Source organism: Brachycentrus maculatus, unplaced genomic scaffold (genome assembly GCF_059751285.1).
Source record: "Brachycentrus maculatus isolate JH-2025_06_01 unplaced genomic scaffold, ASM5975128v1 h1tg000261l, whole genome shotgun sequence".
NCBI lineage: Eukaryota > Metazoa > Arthropoda > Insecta > Trichoptera > Brachycentridae > Brachycentrus > Brachycentrus maculatus.
In genome coordinates this window covers 1643702-1662694 of record NW_028281012.1, presented here as the reverse complement: position 1 = coordinate 1662694, position 18993 = coordinate 1643702, and the positions used below count along the sequence as shown (strand labels likewise).

Here is an 18993-nt window from a genome sequence, read left to right as displayed (position 1 = left end):
CTGTCAAATCTCCGCTTATTTGAATGTTTATTTTAATTCTTGAAATTGCGGCATGATTGTTCGAGAGTTTTTATTTAATATTTTAGCATTTTTGTTGTTAATTATAATTTTATTTACTTTATTGCAGTTCTTTATCTTCGGTCTGTAGCCTTCCTTGTGTTTAAACGTTAGAATTCTTTAAATAAATCTTTATTCATTCTTGAAGAAAGAAAGAACATTGACTTCTATAATCTTTGATATCTAGATATAATAATATTTTAGTATAACCACCCGTACTGGTCGAATGGAGATGGAACGTGGTGTTGGTTGCTACATGCGTTACCAACGCGTTAAGTTAATAGAAAATAATTGTTGTCTCTATCTTAAGGTGAATCAACTTCAGGCACCAGTGGTGTTATAACTTCTCTCGAAGATTCACACTCTTCGGGTCAGAAACGAAATTTTCCCGTAACTGGCGACAGCACCAAAAGCGAGTCCTTGGAAGATGATGCTACCAAGCGGAAGAAGAGGAAGGAACCGGAACAAGTTAAAGAGACCACCAAGACTACTCAACAATCCAGAGTCAACGTTGGCAGGTAGAGTTATTACCGCAGTCCTAATATATTTTATCTTAAATAAGGCACATACATTGTATTTAAGTAAGAAAGATGTGCTGTGTAGCTTATTCAGTATTTTTTATTGTATTTCTACAGAGGGTCTTTATCGGGATCCAAGCCACCTGGTCCTGCTAGTAAAACAGGAGTTGCTCCCCTCAGTAAGGGCGGCGGCCCGCTTCAAGCTTTGGGAAACAAAACCAACGTCGGAAACTCTAACCAGAAGGCTTCCGCAGGGTCACACGGGTTGAGCGGCCAGACTAAGGGTTCGACTAATGCCTCCAATTCTCAAGGGAAAAGTGTCGCTTCCAACTCGCAGTCAGGCAAGTCCGGCTCGGGCCAAAGCAAATCTCAAAATGCTAATTTGTCCATTGCTCAAGTGACCGTCAAGGGAGTACCGGACAAGAAAAGTCCGTGCGCAAGTCCTAAACCGTCTACTTCTGCGAAAGAGAATGAAGCGGATACAGAGGAAAATAAAGTAGACAGTAGCGGACTCAAAGTGCCACCGTTGAAGATCGTGATCCCCGGAGGGTCGGGAACATCTGGAGGGCAGCAAGAGGGTGATGGCGGATCTACCCAGAGGGGTGGGACCAAGAACCGGGGCGGATCCTCTACGCTGCCATACATCATCCATTTCAACATTAATGCAGCCGGGGAGACAGTGCCCGTGGACGGCAATGAGGCTTGGACGGAGGGAAAGGAGGACAAACGGCAGACTAGCTCCGAGGACAAAGTAGGCGGATCTGCGCAGCGGGTGCTGCGCTCACACCGCAACACCGATGGAGACCGCGACAAGGAACGCGGGCGCAGCTCCCCACACGTTTCTGCTACCCCGTGCAGCCCCAGTGGAGCACCCGTGCCCACCAAAACACCGCCACCGTATCATTCCAGCAGACAGGTAACCACCTTTTCTGATACATTAGTCAACCTCCAAATTACCCTTAACAATTTTTCTTTTATTTTTGCAATCATATTTGTTTTTATTATAAACGCTATTACCATATAAAGTTTTTTTTTTTTTTTAGTGGTTTGGTTTTTAAGCTGGCCACATTGTTTCTATAGACTGTCAATTTGACAGTGGATACTTGATTTGTAGTCAGTACATTTTGCCATTTCCAAATTTATTTTCAAAATAGTTTTTCCAAATTTATTTTCAAAATAATGGTTCAGTTCGCCAAACTTATCGAGCACTACGTCCATTTTACTTAAAAAAAATTTAGACACATTTGGTTAAATGGCTATGCCAATAAGCAGAATAGCCGAATTCGGAGTGGAAAAAAGCATTTGTCGAGACGCCCTTAAGTCCATTAAAAGTCACTATTTAATATACTATATGGACCGGTGGAATCATCACCCCATATTTTTTTTAAGACAATGTTATGGTCAATGGATACAGCGCTACAGAACCATGATTACTGACTTCTTCGTACCTCAGTTGAATGGCATTGATGTGACAGAGCTGTGATTTCAACAAGATGGCGCAACAAGCCACACGGCGGGTGCCATCATCAATTTACTGCGGGAAATTTGAATTTGTGTACCTCTAAAAAAAAACACCTTAAATAAATCATTCTTCGCAGCTAAAATAAGAATGCCTAAAATTCTTCACAAACACCTATTCTCAAAGCTAAGTACACGGCTGCTCTGGGCCCTTGTGAGGTGTCATGTTTCACAGCCGTATAAGAAAATAGAAGCAATGCAGGCATTGTATATGTGGCAATTGGTCTTCACCGAGTATATTTACAATCTCCAGACAGCCTTCATACTGTTAAATGCAAACCCTGTGAGTCCTAATCACACTCCTTTCGAAGAATGAAATCCATGAAGATGATAAAAAGAAACGGCGCAAGAACGCAGCCTTGTCTGACTCCGGTAGAGATCCCAAACAAATCCGTGACCAACATCGTCAACCCTCATACAGCACTCACTATTAAGGTGAAAAAGACTTAATTAGCTCCACTAGTTTCGTGCGCACCCCACAAGCTTCCAGTACTTTCCAGAGTGTAGGCCTGTGCAAACTATCAAACGTCTTCTCGTAGTCTACAAAATACATCGCCGGAGAACTGTTAAACTCCTGGCTTTGCTGTAGAATATGGCGAATATCATGGATTTGATCCGCACACGACCTACCAGGCAGGTACCCTGCCTGGTTTTCCCTGATCACTTGCATAATGGGGGCTCAAATTTTCTGTAAAATTATGTGGGTAAGTACCTTCCCCGGTACGCTGAGTAACGTAATGCCGCAGTAGTTGTCACAGTTAAATGGGTCACCCTTCTTATGTATGTTAAACTACTTGTTGTATTTTTTAATCTGATCTAGAATGTGAAATAATAATAAAAAAATTAAAAAATCCATTTATCTATTAAAAATATTTGCAAAAATTTGGTACCAGTCAGTATTTTTAAATAATTATAAAAATGCGTTTTACAACATTTTGAGTGTGTCCAAATACTTGTTCACAACTGGTCAAATTATAAACTGAAATAATAAAATAAAAAGGAAAATTTCTGGCATTTCTCATGTATGTGATTATAATCCAGGATTCGGACCTCATATACAAATAAAAGGGTTTCTGCTATTATAACAAAAGCTTCTTCATCTCACCAATAAATGTCTGTAGGGAAAATTCTAGTGATCCAAGTACGATGTTTCGCAATTGGATCATTTATATAGAACTTCCGAGAATTTGAGTAGTTTGGTTGTCAATTATGGGTAGAATTGGTGAATGTTACACGTTTGTAAAGTGATCACTTAAACCAGCCTATGGTCGTAAGCCCCGTAAAATCCCAGACTTCCATATTATTCTTCATCTATGTTGAGATGTCAAAAAAATAATATGAAAAATGCATTTGTTTGCAAAATCATTTCCTTAATTTTCTCCCAGAATTGAATCACATTTTTTATTAGAAAAAACCAGTTCCAGAGAAAAGCCTCTTTCCATGGATCTTTAGTTTTTCTTGTAATGTTGATGGCCTGGATCAAACCAATATTTTTTTGTGTTTGGGATTGTTAAAACAAATCCACTTTTCATCTCTGTTAACCTTTTAACCGCGTTAACTTTGTTTCTAAGAGACGCCCCCGTGCGCGGTGGTATTTCATCATTTTTTAAATGATTACTTTTATCATGTATTTAGTTAAGAAACGATTTATTTTCCTAAACAAAAACGTTCAATGGGATTCATTGTGCCTTTTTGGTACTCTAAAATACACGTGTCACATTATTCTTGAAATATATCGTGATAAAAACAAATTAGATCGTAAGATAAATAAATCAAAGCACGCATAGTGTGTCCAAAGCACGCATCGTGTGTCACTCTTACCCACTGGCGATGCGTACCGTCGAGAGTGAGACAGATATAGGGCATGATTATGGCGCGGACTAATTACCGACCACAAGAAAAATCAGGGATCTGTTCTTTTATTTATCCTTGTGATGTTACAAATTATTAGTCAGATATTTCAACAGATGTCATAAGGCCAAAGATTCACGTATTATTTTATCCAAAGTTCCACACCATGAAAAAATCCCTCTAAGTTGAACTGAGGTTCGAAATTTGGAGCAATGTAAAAACACAAACGCTTATGTCAGCCTCGTATGGGGCATGTTTTGTTAAAACACATACGGTTATGCGAGCCGCGTGGATCCGGTTAACAATTCAATACAGGAAGCTCTTTCTTTTCTGTATGGCAATCCTGATTTTGCAAATGGTTTTTCTTCTTTCCATGTTCATGTCCATCAATTCATATGACACACATTCCATCCTTTTCAATCGTTCCCATTGTGTGTGAATATCTGGAAACAGTTGCTCGGTGGACTTCCAGCACTTTTGCAAATTGTTGTTGCGACTGACTCGAATTTTTGTTCAATAATTATTGCAATTTGTTGTTTTGGAACTTCTTTTCGGGTCTGCCACGCTCTTTGTTGTAAAGATCGAAATAGCCTTATTTGAAACGCAGAAACCATTCTCTACAAGTTTTTTTTCTGCCAAAGCATGTTCACGATAAACTTCCTCGAGCATTCTATGCGCTCAGCAGTAGTTTTATTTTATTGAAAAGCAAAAAGCAAAATTGCTTTTTGCAAATTTGAAATTATCAAGTCTTTGATAAAAATACTTATTGAAGCTGCAAACGAATGACTTTGACATGCATTTGACAGCTGATATATAAGAGCATTAAGCAATAGTTGTCGAGTACGTACACATACAAAAGCTAGTGCCATATATTGGCAAACGACGGTTTCATACGCATACACCTAATACATAAAGGAGTTGGTTGTTTGCAAGTTCAACTGTATTGATTAATGTTTTGTTCCTACTTAGTCTCCTGATACAAATGACAGCGGAACAGACGCTTCCAACGTGACAAGCGGAAATAACAGCGGAGGTGGCAGCAGTTCCAGCAGCGGGTCCGCCAGCACCTCGGGCAGTGCTACGCAACAGCCTGCCGCGGATCTACACCCGCGCAAGAGGAAGCTCAAGACTTCCAAAGACAGCCACGCACACCCATCCACCTCCACCGGGGACTCGGCATCCGGGAGCTCGGCCGAATCCCATTCCGGATCACACATGCCGCAGAACAACCCTTACCAGATGATACTCAACATCAAGAAGCAGGTTGGTGTCTCCTATTCTCCACTTCTTCGCATATTCACCTTCATCATGTAAATACGCCGATTTGACAAACTTCTAAAAAAAATATTCAGAACAGTAAAAGAGCCCTGTTTCTGAATTTTGTAAGAGTCTTTCCATTATGCGCTGACAGTTTCAGTTTCAAGTTTGCATGTCCTTGCAGTTTAAGGAATGTGTAGCACAACATTCTGAATACGTCCAACATATTACCTTTTTTTCTCAGTGTGTCCTTGCTTCGACCCCATACAATGCAATCAAGGATTCCGGATGTATGCGTGTTTTTTTTTATTTTCAATATTAAAAAATAATTTTATTTCAGATTGAACGTCGGCAAAAAGGACTATTTCCAGTTCAACCCAAACCACCTCAAGGGTTCAAGGATTACTTAATGAACCGTTGCACATACGTATTGAAGAGCAGTAACAAACAGCAACCCATGATTAATCCACCTCCCACTGTACTGCAATCCATGAGGGAAGAGTTCATCTCTCAAGAAAATGACAGGTAAATCTCTAGCTCACCATAGTCCTTTGAACACTAAAATCCAAAGAACACAAACACTGGAGTATAGAAGTCCTGATCATTCAATAATATGGAAGTCTGGGATTTTACGGGGCTTACGACCATAGGCTGGTTTAAGTGATCACTTTACAAACGTGTAACATTCACCAATTCTACCCATAATTGACAGTCCTTTGAACACTAATATCCAAAGTACACAAACACTGGAGTATACAAGTCCTGATCATTCATTACTTAAGTCAAGGTGATCCGTTCTGTGCTTCAGAAACCAGCCCAGGGTATAGTAACACACTTCAGACGTTGGTTCATTCCGTTGACTGATGCTCAAGGACGGGTAGTGTATGTCTACCTTCTGCGCCGGCCTCATTTCGGTCAGAAAAGAAGGAATTACATATTTATAATTTTTATATGAATATTATGTACCAATATCTTTGTTAAAGTCTTAACTATATGTACATAATTATCTAATCCTGTTGCCAGCGGTCCGCAGGTGTAAAAAAACCGTCCGAAATGTGTTAAATAAATTATAGCCAAAATCACTCGTACATTTATATTTTAATCTCCTTTAAATCAACCTGGGACCTTCAGCATGATAGACAAATGCACTCTCCACTACACTACACCACAAAGATGAATCTATTAATAAATATGTACATATTTGTCAAAAATATTCAAATGGATTGGACTCTTAATTCTCTACAAATAAATTAAATGGATGGCAATAGGTTCTCACATATGCTTTTCTTGTCATATTATTATTCCAAATCATGTATTTTTTCTAAATATTTTTGGTTTTCAGACATGCGTTGAGAGTTCAACATCTGGTTGAAAAGGAGAAGCTGGTGCTGGCAGTGGAGCAGGAAATATTACGTGTCCATGGACGGGCGGCTCGAGCTCTTGCCAATCAGGTAAAATCTGGAATACATGTACAGTGAAACATCTGTCTATCGTTTTTAAAGGGACCTAGTGAAATAAACTATGAATGCGGGAAAACAATGAATGTGGGATAAAGAAGTCAATACACAAGGATATACGATGGAGTAAAGATACCGTCCTCCCAATTGCAAAACCATTGGTAGGTTGAAATTTTAAGAATACAAGTTTTAGATGTAAATAAATGTATTTATTTAAAAAAATACAATGTTGAACAGAACCCAAAGATCTTCAGACCTCTTCTGCTGTATCCATCACACAAGCTGTTCATAGTCCCACACGTTGAAATATTGTCATGAAATATAAAAAATTGAGAAAATGTAAAAAAAACAGACAAATTATATCAAATATGTAGCGTAATTCAAACGATGAATGCGGTAAAATGTTGAATAGAAACGATCAATGACGATCTATTTTTGTATGAAATGAATTCGGGGTAGAAGAAATTAACGACACATCGTTACGACACATTATTCGAGGAACGATAGAGGTTTCACTGTATTTGTTATATATCCACAAGACCAAGTGTTTTTCAAAATATACACGAAAATATTTGAAATTTTCAAATACTAAAAGTTTTTTTTCATTGTTTTAGGAATTACCTTTTTCGGTGTGCACATTGCTCAAAGATAGAGAGGTGTACAACATGCTGACACCAGAACAGGAGGAGAAAGAGAGGAATGCTCACCGCTCGCGCTACAACGGCCGTCTCTTCTTGTCTTGGCTACAGGATGTGGACGACAAGTGGGAGAAAATTAAGGTCAGTTAACATTCCTTACTTTGTGTTAAGCTTTCCACTCGGAAGACAGTAAATTTTATTTCCCGAAAATAAAAATAATGTCAAAATGATACGAAGAAAATGGAAATAAATACAACCGACATGTATCACTAAAGATTTGAAATTCTCAGAATCATATATCATTTTTTTCTTGGAGAATAAAAAGTTGTTAAATGTATGTTGATAAGACAATTTTATGTTATACTTGTATAACAAATTCCATATAGAGCCATGTCCGCCTCCGTAGTGTAATGGTCAGCGCGCTCGGCTACCGTTCTGGAGGTCCCGAGCTCGATTCCCAGGGTGGTCAAATAAATATAAGTGATTTTTTCACTCTAATTTTTATTCTATATTACCCTGGACTTGGTACCTGAAGCGGAAGGCTGATCACCTTTCCTTCATGTGTTAATGATCAAGATGACACTGCGTTTATATGATGCAGCGCCCTATGCATCATTGGGGTGCAAATAAGGGTTTGAATGAATACGGAGCCAAGTGTACAGTAAATCTGAAATATAGACGGAAAATACATGCATTGAAGATGTGGTATTGGAAGTGTCTTCTTTCAAATGTCTTTATCCTTTATAAGCTCTATGTAAAAGAAAGTTTTTTTTTATTACACAAATTCCAACAAAATCAACAAATAAAGTTTAAAGTGACAAACAGAATAAAAAGTTCCCAAAGACAGTCACCAACTCGATGAACCTCATCAAATCACCAAACATGTTATTACAGTATCTAAAAGTCCGTAATTATATTTAATCACATTTATTTTTTTTTTTTTTTTATTTTATCAAAGGCGGCTGTGAGTGTACCTATTAATCATGCTTTGACCTCCTACAATCAGTGTCAAAAGCATTCCAACTTCTTTGTTTATAATAAGAATTATGACTAAGAATTAAGTCCAAACTCTTTATTATCTTAATTAATTATCACACATTTGGGAACTCTCCAAGGTCGAGCTACACTGTACCGAAACATTCTGATTGCTCCATGAGTTCACAATTTGATCCATATTATTCTTATTGGATTTAACATCTCCAGTATGGTTAGCATCAATAAATATAAAATGGACATAATCACTTCTCATTGACATGTCACACAATGTTATGAACATAGAATAGCACTCCAACCAGGATACGGTTTACTTTATTAGTACCTGTCTTATTGATTCATTTTTTTCAAATTTAAAATACTAATAATAAAATCAAATATTTTAAAAGATTACTTTCAATCTGTGATTCCCAGATCATACATGTGGTTTGCCATTATTGCTGTGATATCCTCTGACCCCTTTTAAACAACTCTTTATGTTTTCCTGCCCTCATTAGTCTCTTGTTGGCTATTGATATTCACTTGGAATCTATGTTTGAGGGTGGGGACTGACGAGTCATTTTGTCGTAATGTAACACATTACGATGCGAGCATTCGTATAGTCAATCCAGCATTCCGAGTGCTCCATCCGAAGTCGGATGTTCGTCGCCAACGACGTTACGTTACGACAAAATGCTCCGGTCAGTCCCCACCTTTAGACTCATTAGTTTTGTTTGATGTGTTCTACAAGTTTTCAGTGACAGCTGAAATTGGCGTACATAGTTTTTTGGACCATGATTTGATGGTCGAAGTTAAGCAGAAATAACCAAACTGTAATTCATTTGACAGAAAATCTGCAATACAATCTTCTTCTTCTTCAAACCCTCATCTGCACCCGATGGTGCATAGGGTACTGCATCATATAAATGCAGTGTTACCTTGATCGTTAACACATGAAGGGACAGTGATCAGCCCTCAGCTTCAGGTACCAATCCAAGGTTTGCATTGAATAAATATAAGAGTAAAAAATCACTTATATTTATTTGACCTCCCTACTGGGAATTGAACCCGGGACCTCCAGCACGGTAGCCGAGCGTGCTGACCATTACACTACGGAGGTGGACAATACAATCTAAATGAGTTGAAATTAAGTTTAATTCCTTTTCTGATTTGGTAATTACAGGAAGGGATGGTGAGGCGTCACCATACGGAAGCGGAATCTCTACATGCCACGCAGAAGATGAGCTGGGAATGGAAACTGAAAGAGCTCTGTCTGTGTGATCACAAGTCCACTCCATCCATCGATCAGTCCCATGTCCCTATGGTTCACGTCTCTGATGATTTTGATCTACTACCTGCTTAAATTCCAAATTTACACACTTACATTGTCTTTGAACAAAATCCATTCCTGTCGCCAACTTTTTTTGCCCCAGTTACTTCTGACCCATTTCAACATTCTGTCCACTAAATATTTCACAAAGTGGAACTTTACTGTAAATGTTACGAAATTCTAATATTTCTGTATAAATACACTATACTACTATACCTTTATAAAACTACTGATTTGTCATTGGTATCTATAATTATGTCTGACAATTTTATTGAATCGGGCAATCTCAATACCGAAAACTACTCTTTGACGTCTGACAACACTAACCGTCAGAAGCGCGCAAGCTGTTCTCGGCTATGGCGGCTACTTGTGATGTTATTTTTCTCATTTTCAGTTACATATTTACCAGACCCAACATTACAAAATTGTTAAATTTCAACTTTAAATATGGCCAATAAAAGCAACTAGGAATATTCAAATTTTTCCAGTTTTAAAATCACATTCTCGTATTTTGTACAAAATACATACGAGTTTCCCGCGGCACTTTTATCACCGTAAGGTTAATAAGAAAACTATATAGGTATTCAGTTACCTATGGCCCCCTTCACCCTTTGTTTGCAGAACTTGCAATCTTTTTTTGAAGCTGCGCAACATTTTTTGCTACGGCGCGCAACTTATACATACCTAGTATGATTTTTTTTTTTTTGTTATATGTGAATTCGTTATTACGAATTAATATCTTTTGGTACCTTAGATTTCGTTATATCACGATTCTACTGTATTTATGTATATAAAAGACTACAGTACATTTATTAATTATTATTACATTGTTGCCCAAATTACAACAAATGCATGCTGGTCCATACAAAATATTGCAATCCCATCTTCTTCTGCATATACATATTTGTTTTTTAATTATAAATTACAGATTTAATGTTTATTTCAAAAGTATGTTTATTGTCATTTCTGTGCTAAATTTTTGGATTAATGTTTGGATTAAGTATTTAATGTACATTAAGTATACAGATGTGTATTTTGAAGTTTTTCACATATCATCACTTTTTTTTAAGTTTATAAAAACATTATTGTGTTCATTTTTAAGTTCTTTATTGTTACACTGAAAAATTATATTTGACTATCGCCTTCACATAAATCAACAAATTTTCTCCCATTTTACATCACCTTGATTATAAATTGCTATTTTTACACGGTTTTGAAAATCAGATATTTTGAACAAACCTCTAAAATGCTAACTTGAAAAGTAGATGACATTTACTTATTCATCGTGTGGTATGATTTTTTTAAAATATTTTCAATAAAAAATGAGGGGAAACATTAAATGGAAGTTCTGTGATTAGAATCGCAGATGTTTAAACAGTCAATCTTTTTGCTCCGATTTTGATTGGATTGCCTTAGTTTAGAAAAAGTGAAGAAAATATAAAGTTCTTGCAATAACAAAAAAGCAATATTGTACAAGCGCATGAGAAAGTTTGCAATAAAGAAATTGTGATTGTGTGTGTAATTCTACAATATAATAAAATAACTTGTGTATTCTGCAATAAGAGTTTTCTATAAATGAAAAAATTGTGTGTGCAAGTGATAGACATGAAACTCTTTTTTAAATATTAAGAATAAAAAATAAGTATTGAGTGTGCGAAAGAGAAAACATATCAAAAGAAATTCAGCAATACAAAATTTACATAAAAAGCAATGATAAACATTACTTACACAATACATGGTACTTTGTATCATTATGTATACGTCACTCTCTTTCTCCTTCTCTATACTTTATATCTTTATTCTCTTTCATGTAACGAAATGTGCCTAGTGACGCGTCCTTCAAATTTCACTCTCGATTCTCGTCCAATTATCAATTATCGAATAAGCATTGAATGAATTTAATACTTTTGAAGTGAAACCACCTAAGAAGTTTCACTTCAAAAGACTTGAAAAATAAAGTAACTTTTTTTGTAACTTTGCATTATAAATGTCGACTATCCTAACTCATTTCCGACCTACAAGTTTATAAATTATATTCTATCAAGTTCATGAATCATTGCCAATAAATGTTTCCATTTTAATTACATCTGAACTAAAATGAAATATTTAGCCCTTTAAAACCTTTTTTTACTTGGATCAATCGGTGTGCAGCCGTAATCAACAGCTGCAGTTGAGTGAGTGCGAAGTAAGATTTTTTTATAAATAAACTGCAGGATACTTAACTGCAGCAGCTTGAAACAGTTGAACCGGTGTGCTTGAATCTGCTATTGTTCCCAGAATAGAAATGAAGAAATATATTTGTTGAAAAGGGGTTTTCTATGTTTGCAACATAAAAAGTTAATATGATATGATTTGTGATATATATATTATTAATAGTAAACATTTGAGATACCTTGTATATTTATATTAAAATACAAGTAAACAATAATAATCCAAATTGAGCAGCAATAAAATATGTTTGTATATTCGCGGATAAAAAATTGCAATAACTAACTCAATTTGGTATTTATCTGTATATTTGACTTTTTTATTAATTAGAATATAAATTAATTTTTAGGCTAGCTTAGATGTTATATTTTAAACTTATGAAGAAGAAAAATTGCTATTGCAAGAGAAAATTAAACAACTGAATTTTGTTTTCAGAAAATAATTGTATATTTTGATAAATGCAACCTAAATTCTAAGATTGTAATATTTATTAAAGAAATATTATCTATGACTATGTTTACCTGTTTTTGGTACAATTTCAAGTAACAACACTTCATCATTGTTTGTAATCTTACATGAAATAGATTTTCATCACAGAAGAATATATTTTAACCATAAAGTTGAATTACATCTATAGAAGTAAATCGCAGCCAAATGGTCAAAAATCTAGTCCTTGCAATTTGTTATGTGAGTGAATAATTCAGATTAAAATAGTAAATAAAGCTTCACGTGACTGAAGTACCAGATTCTTTTAAATAAATTCCAGAGCATTCTGAAAAAATCCATTCTGAAAAAAAAAAATGTTTTCTTGTAAAACTGCACAGTTTTTTGTTTTAAAATATATGTCATTCAACTATAAATATATGTTTTTATTATTTTTATTATGAATCACCCTTGTTCCATTGAAACCCATCCATCATATGATATAATAATACAGAAAGACTCTTAACGCTATAGTATTGGTATTCGCCGAAATAGTTAAATAATATGTCATTAAAGCAGGTTTGAGCTCAATTAGTTTTACTTATTTTTTTGGTAACTGCAGAAGGCAAAGCAAAAAGTTTAGCCAGTCACCTGTAACATTTAGGTTCTTCTTTATAAGTCAGCAAAAGCTTTAACTTTCCAAGTTTATTTATTTTTTCACTCTAATATTTATTAAATTTATTGCACTGGACCGGTTTGCCCTACATGCACCATTGGATGTAAAAAAGGATTAGAAAAACAAAATAAACATAGACGTTTATTTATTTATATAAACGCGATGATGAAACCATTTCCAGCCCAAAAAAATCGGGAAGAAGGCGTCACTTTGTTACCTCATCTTTTCCCCATTCCAGACTAGGCCCACTGGACACCCCGAGATCGATTAATAACATTTTGTTTTAATTTTTTTATGTCATTAGCATTATTTATATCATTAGCATCATCATTCTAATATTATTCAGGTCTTTATAAGCGCACTTGAGGTAGTATTTTACGAAAATGGCACTATATAAATTATTATCTTAATCATAAAGATGTCAGTTGACCCCTCGGCTTTAGTATGGACAACAACAAAAAAGGTAAGGAAATACTTAAATTTCTAAGACTTTCACAGCTGTTTTGATAGTGATAGCGTTTTTCTGGGTCATTGTACCATGTGATGTTAACACTTCTCGATGACGTTTCCAATAGCACAACATTTACCATCAGGACTGATAAAAAATGTGATGCAGTGCGAAAGGTCAGGCTAATGACACATGGTATAAAAGTACTACTTGTAACGAGACAATTATACTGGATAAGAGTTAGATTCGGAAGAATAATTATTTGTCTCTCATAAAGTGTGAACAATGGAATTACATACAATCAGTATGAAAGGAAGGATAGAGAAGGAAAGTATGACGAATAAAATGCAATAATTTGGTTAATTGAAAATAAATAATTTTGTATATTAAAGATTTGAGTTTTGCAAATAGCGAAAAAGAACGCACATTGATAATTTCAACCAAACGGTACGATGATTGGTGTTACTTCAAAAATATTATGTATATAATCAAAAATATAGGAAATATATTACAGCTTCAGCTTCCGTCTTTCGCTAATTGGAACAGCCCTTACTTCTCCAGTCCAGTAGCTCGCATTTCCAGACAGAAAGAATTATAATTTTGTCGATGCCACTTTTCCCCTGAAAATCCATTGAAGGCTACTTTCCTTTTCGCTGCTTCTTGTATAGACATAGTCCCTCGAATGTTGACGATTACTATAGATTCAACTTCCCTGCCCTACTATTGAATTAGAGCATGAAGTCCTGGTCGTTTGCAGTGTCATTTTCTACAATAAATGTATATAGTATAAGTAGTTTGGTATTTAAACATTGAATGCTAAAATAAAAATGAGATAAATAATGCTATATTTAAGTTTTAAATTGACCGTACTTAAATTCTATGCAAGTTCGGTCGTTTGAATATAGTGACAGCTGTAAATGCGTGGTAATGCGCATGCGCCGTAGAGCAATGTTGCCACCCCGTAGAAAACAAATGCCCATTTAAATTTATTTTAAAAGTTAACTTTTAACACTTCGGCTCTCAGGACTTTTTGGGTTACTATCAGGGCTGAGTCGGAAAAAAACACGACTCCGACTCAAAAAAGCTAAATTTTATCAGATTGTTTGCTATCTTTGCATATAGCCATTTGTTTGATATTACAAAGGGAACAAACCTCTGATACAGATAATACAAAAATCTCTGATCCTTTTGTACAAAAAATAATAGAGAAATAGGGAGAAATTTGTTTATGTATCAACGCGTGGACGTGACCAATGCAGAACGATGACTGGCAAACAAAAGGAGAAACAAATGCTCCTTTTCTTTCGAAGTGAGAAAGAAGGAGACAAACACATTTTCGTAGACTTAATGCATTAAATGGATCTCAGTGATTCACCATATCGGCGCGACTTGCGCCTGCAAGTTTAATATTCATGCACTATACACATTCAAGTATTTTTAACTTTTAACGAATAACTAGTATGAGTCGCTAGTTTTTTACGACTCCTATTTCGACTCCGGCCCAAACACCGCGACTCCGACTCCACAGCCCTGAACACGCCGTGACATTAGTGAAACACATCTGTTTTAAAATTTCATCTTCGGCGCGACGATAATATCTCTCCGAGTTACTAAATAAACTAAATGTATACCTTTTACAAAATCGACTAACATGTACGAGTAAATGCTACTCGCTCAGTGTTTATCTCCTTTTTACGCCATCAGGCAGTCGATCTCTTTTTCGCAAAAAATATTTATTTTAAACTAACCATCACGCCGCTTCCCCGCAGGGGTAGGCAGAGAGAATCGAACGCCACACCACTCTGTCTTTGCAAACATTCTTTGCCTCTTCTACATTCATGCATCTCCTCATACATACCCGACGATTATTACGACTCCTGACCCGGCCGCTTTCAAGTATTTGACATACCTGATTGTGCCAAGTTTTCCTCGGTCGTCCTCTGCTTCTTTTTCCAACTACATTCGCCTCATAAATTTGTTTAACCGTTCTTTCTTCACTCATACGCTCCACATGTCCAAACCATCTCAACACACCTTTCTTAATTTTATCGATAATGCTTATCTCAGCCTTACATTCTTTCCTTATTTCATCATTCGAACATCTATCAAACATCGTTTTGCCACACATTCGTCTGAGCGATAGCATTTCGACTGCATTCAGTCTGCTTTCATCCTTCTTTTGCCAACTCCATGCTTCGCTTCCATACATAAGAAAAAGTTTACATCGATTTTCTTGATCATAATTTATTCCAAGTAAAAAATATTTATTACCTTTTTTTAGATGAGAGTTGTATTCTTATTTACCTTGCTTATTATGTACAAGGTTTGTAGATCATTTAGTGAATTTTTGTTTCTTCTGGCTAAAAAATGTTTTATTTATTCTGTGTTGGGAACAGGTGGAATAATTCATAAAGTCAGCTAATCATATTATAATGGTTGCATACTGGTCAATTTTTCACTGTGCTAAACTGTACTTATTTTGTTAAAATAACTTTATTTTATATTTTATTAGTTGTAATATTTGTTTCAAAATAATAATTAAAGAAAAATACATTAGAATGTAAATAAACGTCTCGTCACGGGTTCTGCCTAGTGAGACGTTCATCAAAAAATAAAACATGTACCGTAGGACGGGGTTACTTGGACTTTGATGTGTTACTTGAGCCCAGTACAAAAAAATATTTTGATATGCATTTGGTTTACAATAATGAACTTATCGACATGATTCATTGTTTCCCTGACAGGTGACACTTATTGTCACCATATGTTCATTATTGTAGACCAAATACAGATTTAAATCTCTAAAAAGTAATATTCCATTTTCATCTGCGAATCGCAACAAAATCGACCCATTTCTGGAGCGGATGGTGACTGGTGATGAGAAATGGGTCACTTACGACAATGTCAAGCGGCAGAGATCCCATGATTTTTTTTGAGTCAGCTCGTGTGGCACCCAAACATCGAGTTTTTTTTTAAATCCAGCCTTCTGCAAATGGTTCAAAACGGTTTTATGGTCGATATTCAGCTCCCAAACGATGCTACGACTACTGACATGATGGTCTATCTCGATATTTTCCACGATTTTATCGACATTATCGACGACAGGCCTGCCAGAGCGTGGTGCATCATTCATCTATACTACTATTCAGCTCCTGGACATTTTTATGACTAATGACATGACGGTCTATCTCGATATTTTCCATGATTTTATCGACATTTTCGAGGACATCATTCACCTCTGCTATACCAGAACGAAATCACTCGAACCACTGTTGTGCAGCACAAACCGAAAGAGTATCGGCCCCGTATACATCTCCATTTTTTGGTCGTTATCGATGCATTAGACCTCCATTATTAGACGATAGTTCACGACTGAACCGACCATGCGCAATACTGTCATACTGGTTTTTAGCCCGGGTTCAGTGGAGGTCTCAACGTTTTGGTGTAAACTAATGGTAACGTACTCTGTTATTGCTAAGAATGTTCAGCAGATTTTTATACTTTTTGAGGGTGCTGGATATAAAAACGAAGAAAAGGAAAAGACCTTGTTGCTAAAATGACATGAGAGTGGCACTTGCCAAGGTAAAGCCGCGCATTTCTAAATTGGTCTCTGAAAGGCAATAGCAGAAATCACACTGATTTGCAGTAAATATTCATTATTTTGTTTTTGTTTTTAGTGGTTTTGTTCATTTTGTGCACTTATCTATAAATATAAACCAATTTGAAAAATCATAATTTATTTTTTCAATTAAGGGTTCGGTGAACGCGCATATGAAACTGGTGGTGTTCGGTACCTCCAACACGGTAAAGAACTACTGCCCTAAACCAATCTGTGACAACATGCGTATTGGCGCATCTCATACGGCGTCCGCCGGTATAAAGTGAAAAGGGCCTTAACCTTCCAGCGGGCGCGCTGTCGTAAAATTTACGACAAATGCGCCTTATCGTTCTCCACTCTTACCACTCCACTTAGTTGCAAGCATCGAGCTCCGAGCTATTCGAAGGTCACTGTCTCTCTAAATTACATACGAACCTGGTGTGTTAAGAGTTATTTGTAATTCATTGATATTTAGAAATTTCCATTAAACTTAAATTGAAAGAAACGCTCCTTAAAGTGTTATTTTATTTGATATTTTTTTTCAATTTATTTCTCATTTTTATCGTTTCTTTTATGTTTAAATCGGTTTTTTGTTTGTTTTAATCGTGTTTTACTGTGAGATGATGAGGCTTACTTTACCTGCGAGTGACAACGAGTTTTCAGAAGAAGAAATCGAGCAACTAGTTAAAGAAGATAGTGCTACCGAACAAAAAAACACGTCAGACCAATCTGAAGGAGAGGAGGAAACAATGGAAGAATTTTTCACTGGAAAAAATAAATCCACACAATGGCGAAAGACACCGTATCGTGTTTTTTGCAAAAAAACAAAGGGATAGAAGTAATCGAAGTATACCCACTGGCTTGACTCAAAATGCTCTTGGTATTGAAAAAAAACTAAATGCGTGAACTCACTAATAATAAACTGACTGAATGATATGACAATATTAATTCTGACGAAAAAGTCGATATTTTTTTTTGTTTTCAAATATTTCCATATTTAGAGTGATGTTTCGGTTTTTGTTTAAGAAAGTCAAATGTATTTTTGAAAGAACTGTCATTTATCATTTTTTTATTACCTTACAGCAATTCCCAAACATTTATGTAAAGAAAACACAATTTACATACAGAAAACTTGACGTAAAATTTACGACAAGCACCCGCATTAAGGGCGATTGTCCACTACCTGGAATTTGACCGTCTGGCAGTCCGGTTTTGAAAAATGAAAGCGACTACGACAGTTTAGATCGAGAGCACCGATCCGAAAAATATGGACATGCCAAAGCACATGCCAATCCAAGCCAATCGTCGTTTTAAAACGCTAACTGACGTGACGGACGGTAACATTCCGTGTAGTAGACAAACGCCCTTGGGGTCTTGTCCACTACACGGAATTTTACCGGTAAAATTCCAGGTACTGGACAAGCGCCCTAAGGGAAATTTTTCAGCGCGCCCGCTGGAATGTTAATAAGCTCGACTAGCTTCGATGGTACCCAATTGGTATCGTGAACTGTCAATAAGGAATTGTAAACAAAAATAACAGGTACGGTACAAGCGACAACATGATACAGTCGTATGACGGAGATAGACTGATTTTCGTGTGCTTTGATTGATTCACATTCTGATGTGCGACCAAAAACAGCTACGAAGACAGCTAGCACCGCCGAGCGGGAAACACTATAGACAATAACCACAAGATAGAGACAAAACGGATCCTGCGCCATTTGTGTTCGTGTGGCGGGTACAGACGGGGCGAAAATTCAAAATAATAAAATAAAAACTATTTTATAAAACTGTTACATCTAAACAACATAATACTTTTTGAAAATTTAAGGAATTAAAAAAATAAAATAAATTCTTCCTGATTTATTTTACTTTTTATGTGAAAATACGCGGTAGGAATAATTCTAAAAATTTATAATATAAATTGTTACTAAAGATAAATTTATGTTGTGACTGTAAGCGAGTACTATCATCGCTGTGTAGTTACCTGTGTTTAAATGTGTGTGTATTCTTGATTTCTGTGAATTCCGTTTGGTGGAGTT

General features: G+C 36.0%; 1 protein-coding gene and 1 long non-coding RNA gene across 5 annotated transcripts in view; one reads left to right on the top strand and one right to left on the bottom strand.

Moving 5' to 3' along the window:
* The window catches only part of LOC148305826 (uncharacterized), a 28017-nt gene extending 16698 nt beyond the window's left edge, over nt 1–11319 (top strand). For all 4 annotated transcript variants that reach the window (XM_088266012.1, XM_088266011.1, XM_088266010.1 and 1 more), the window contains 7 exons: nt 368–575; nt 693–1491; nt 4914–5207; nt 5542–5726; nt 6544–6652; nt 7273–7437; nt 9452–11319. In XM_088266012.1, coding sequence (XP_088122138.1) covers nt 368–575; nt 693–1491; nt 4914–5207; nt 5542–5726; nt 6544–6652; nt 7273–7437; nt 9452–9631 — 1940 coding nt within the window. In that variant the 3' untranslated portion in view covers nt 9632–11319. The remainder of the gene's footprint in view (nt 1–367; nt 576–692; nt 1492–4913; nt 5208–5541; nt 5727–6543; nt 6653–7272; nt 7438–9451) is intronic.
* Nucleotides 11320–11475: 156 nt separating this feature from the next.
* On the bottom strand, nt 11476–14411 carry LOC148305825 (uncharacterized). The gene is made up of 3 exons (XR_015838106.1): nt 14224–14411; nt 13866–14119; nt 11476–12593 (listed from the first exon to the last, which is right to left on the bottom strand). It is a non-coding gene; the product is annotated as an uncharacterized LOC148305825 (long non-coding RNA).
* Nucleotides 14412–18993: the final 4582 nt, after the last annotated feature.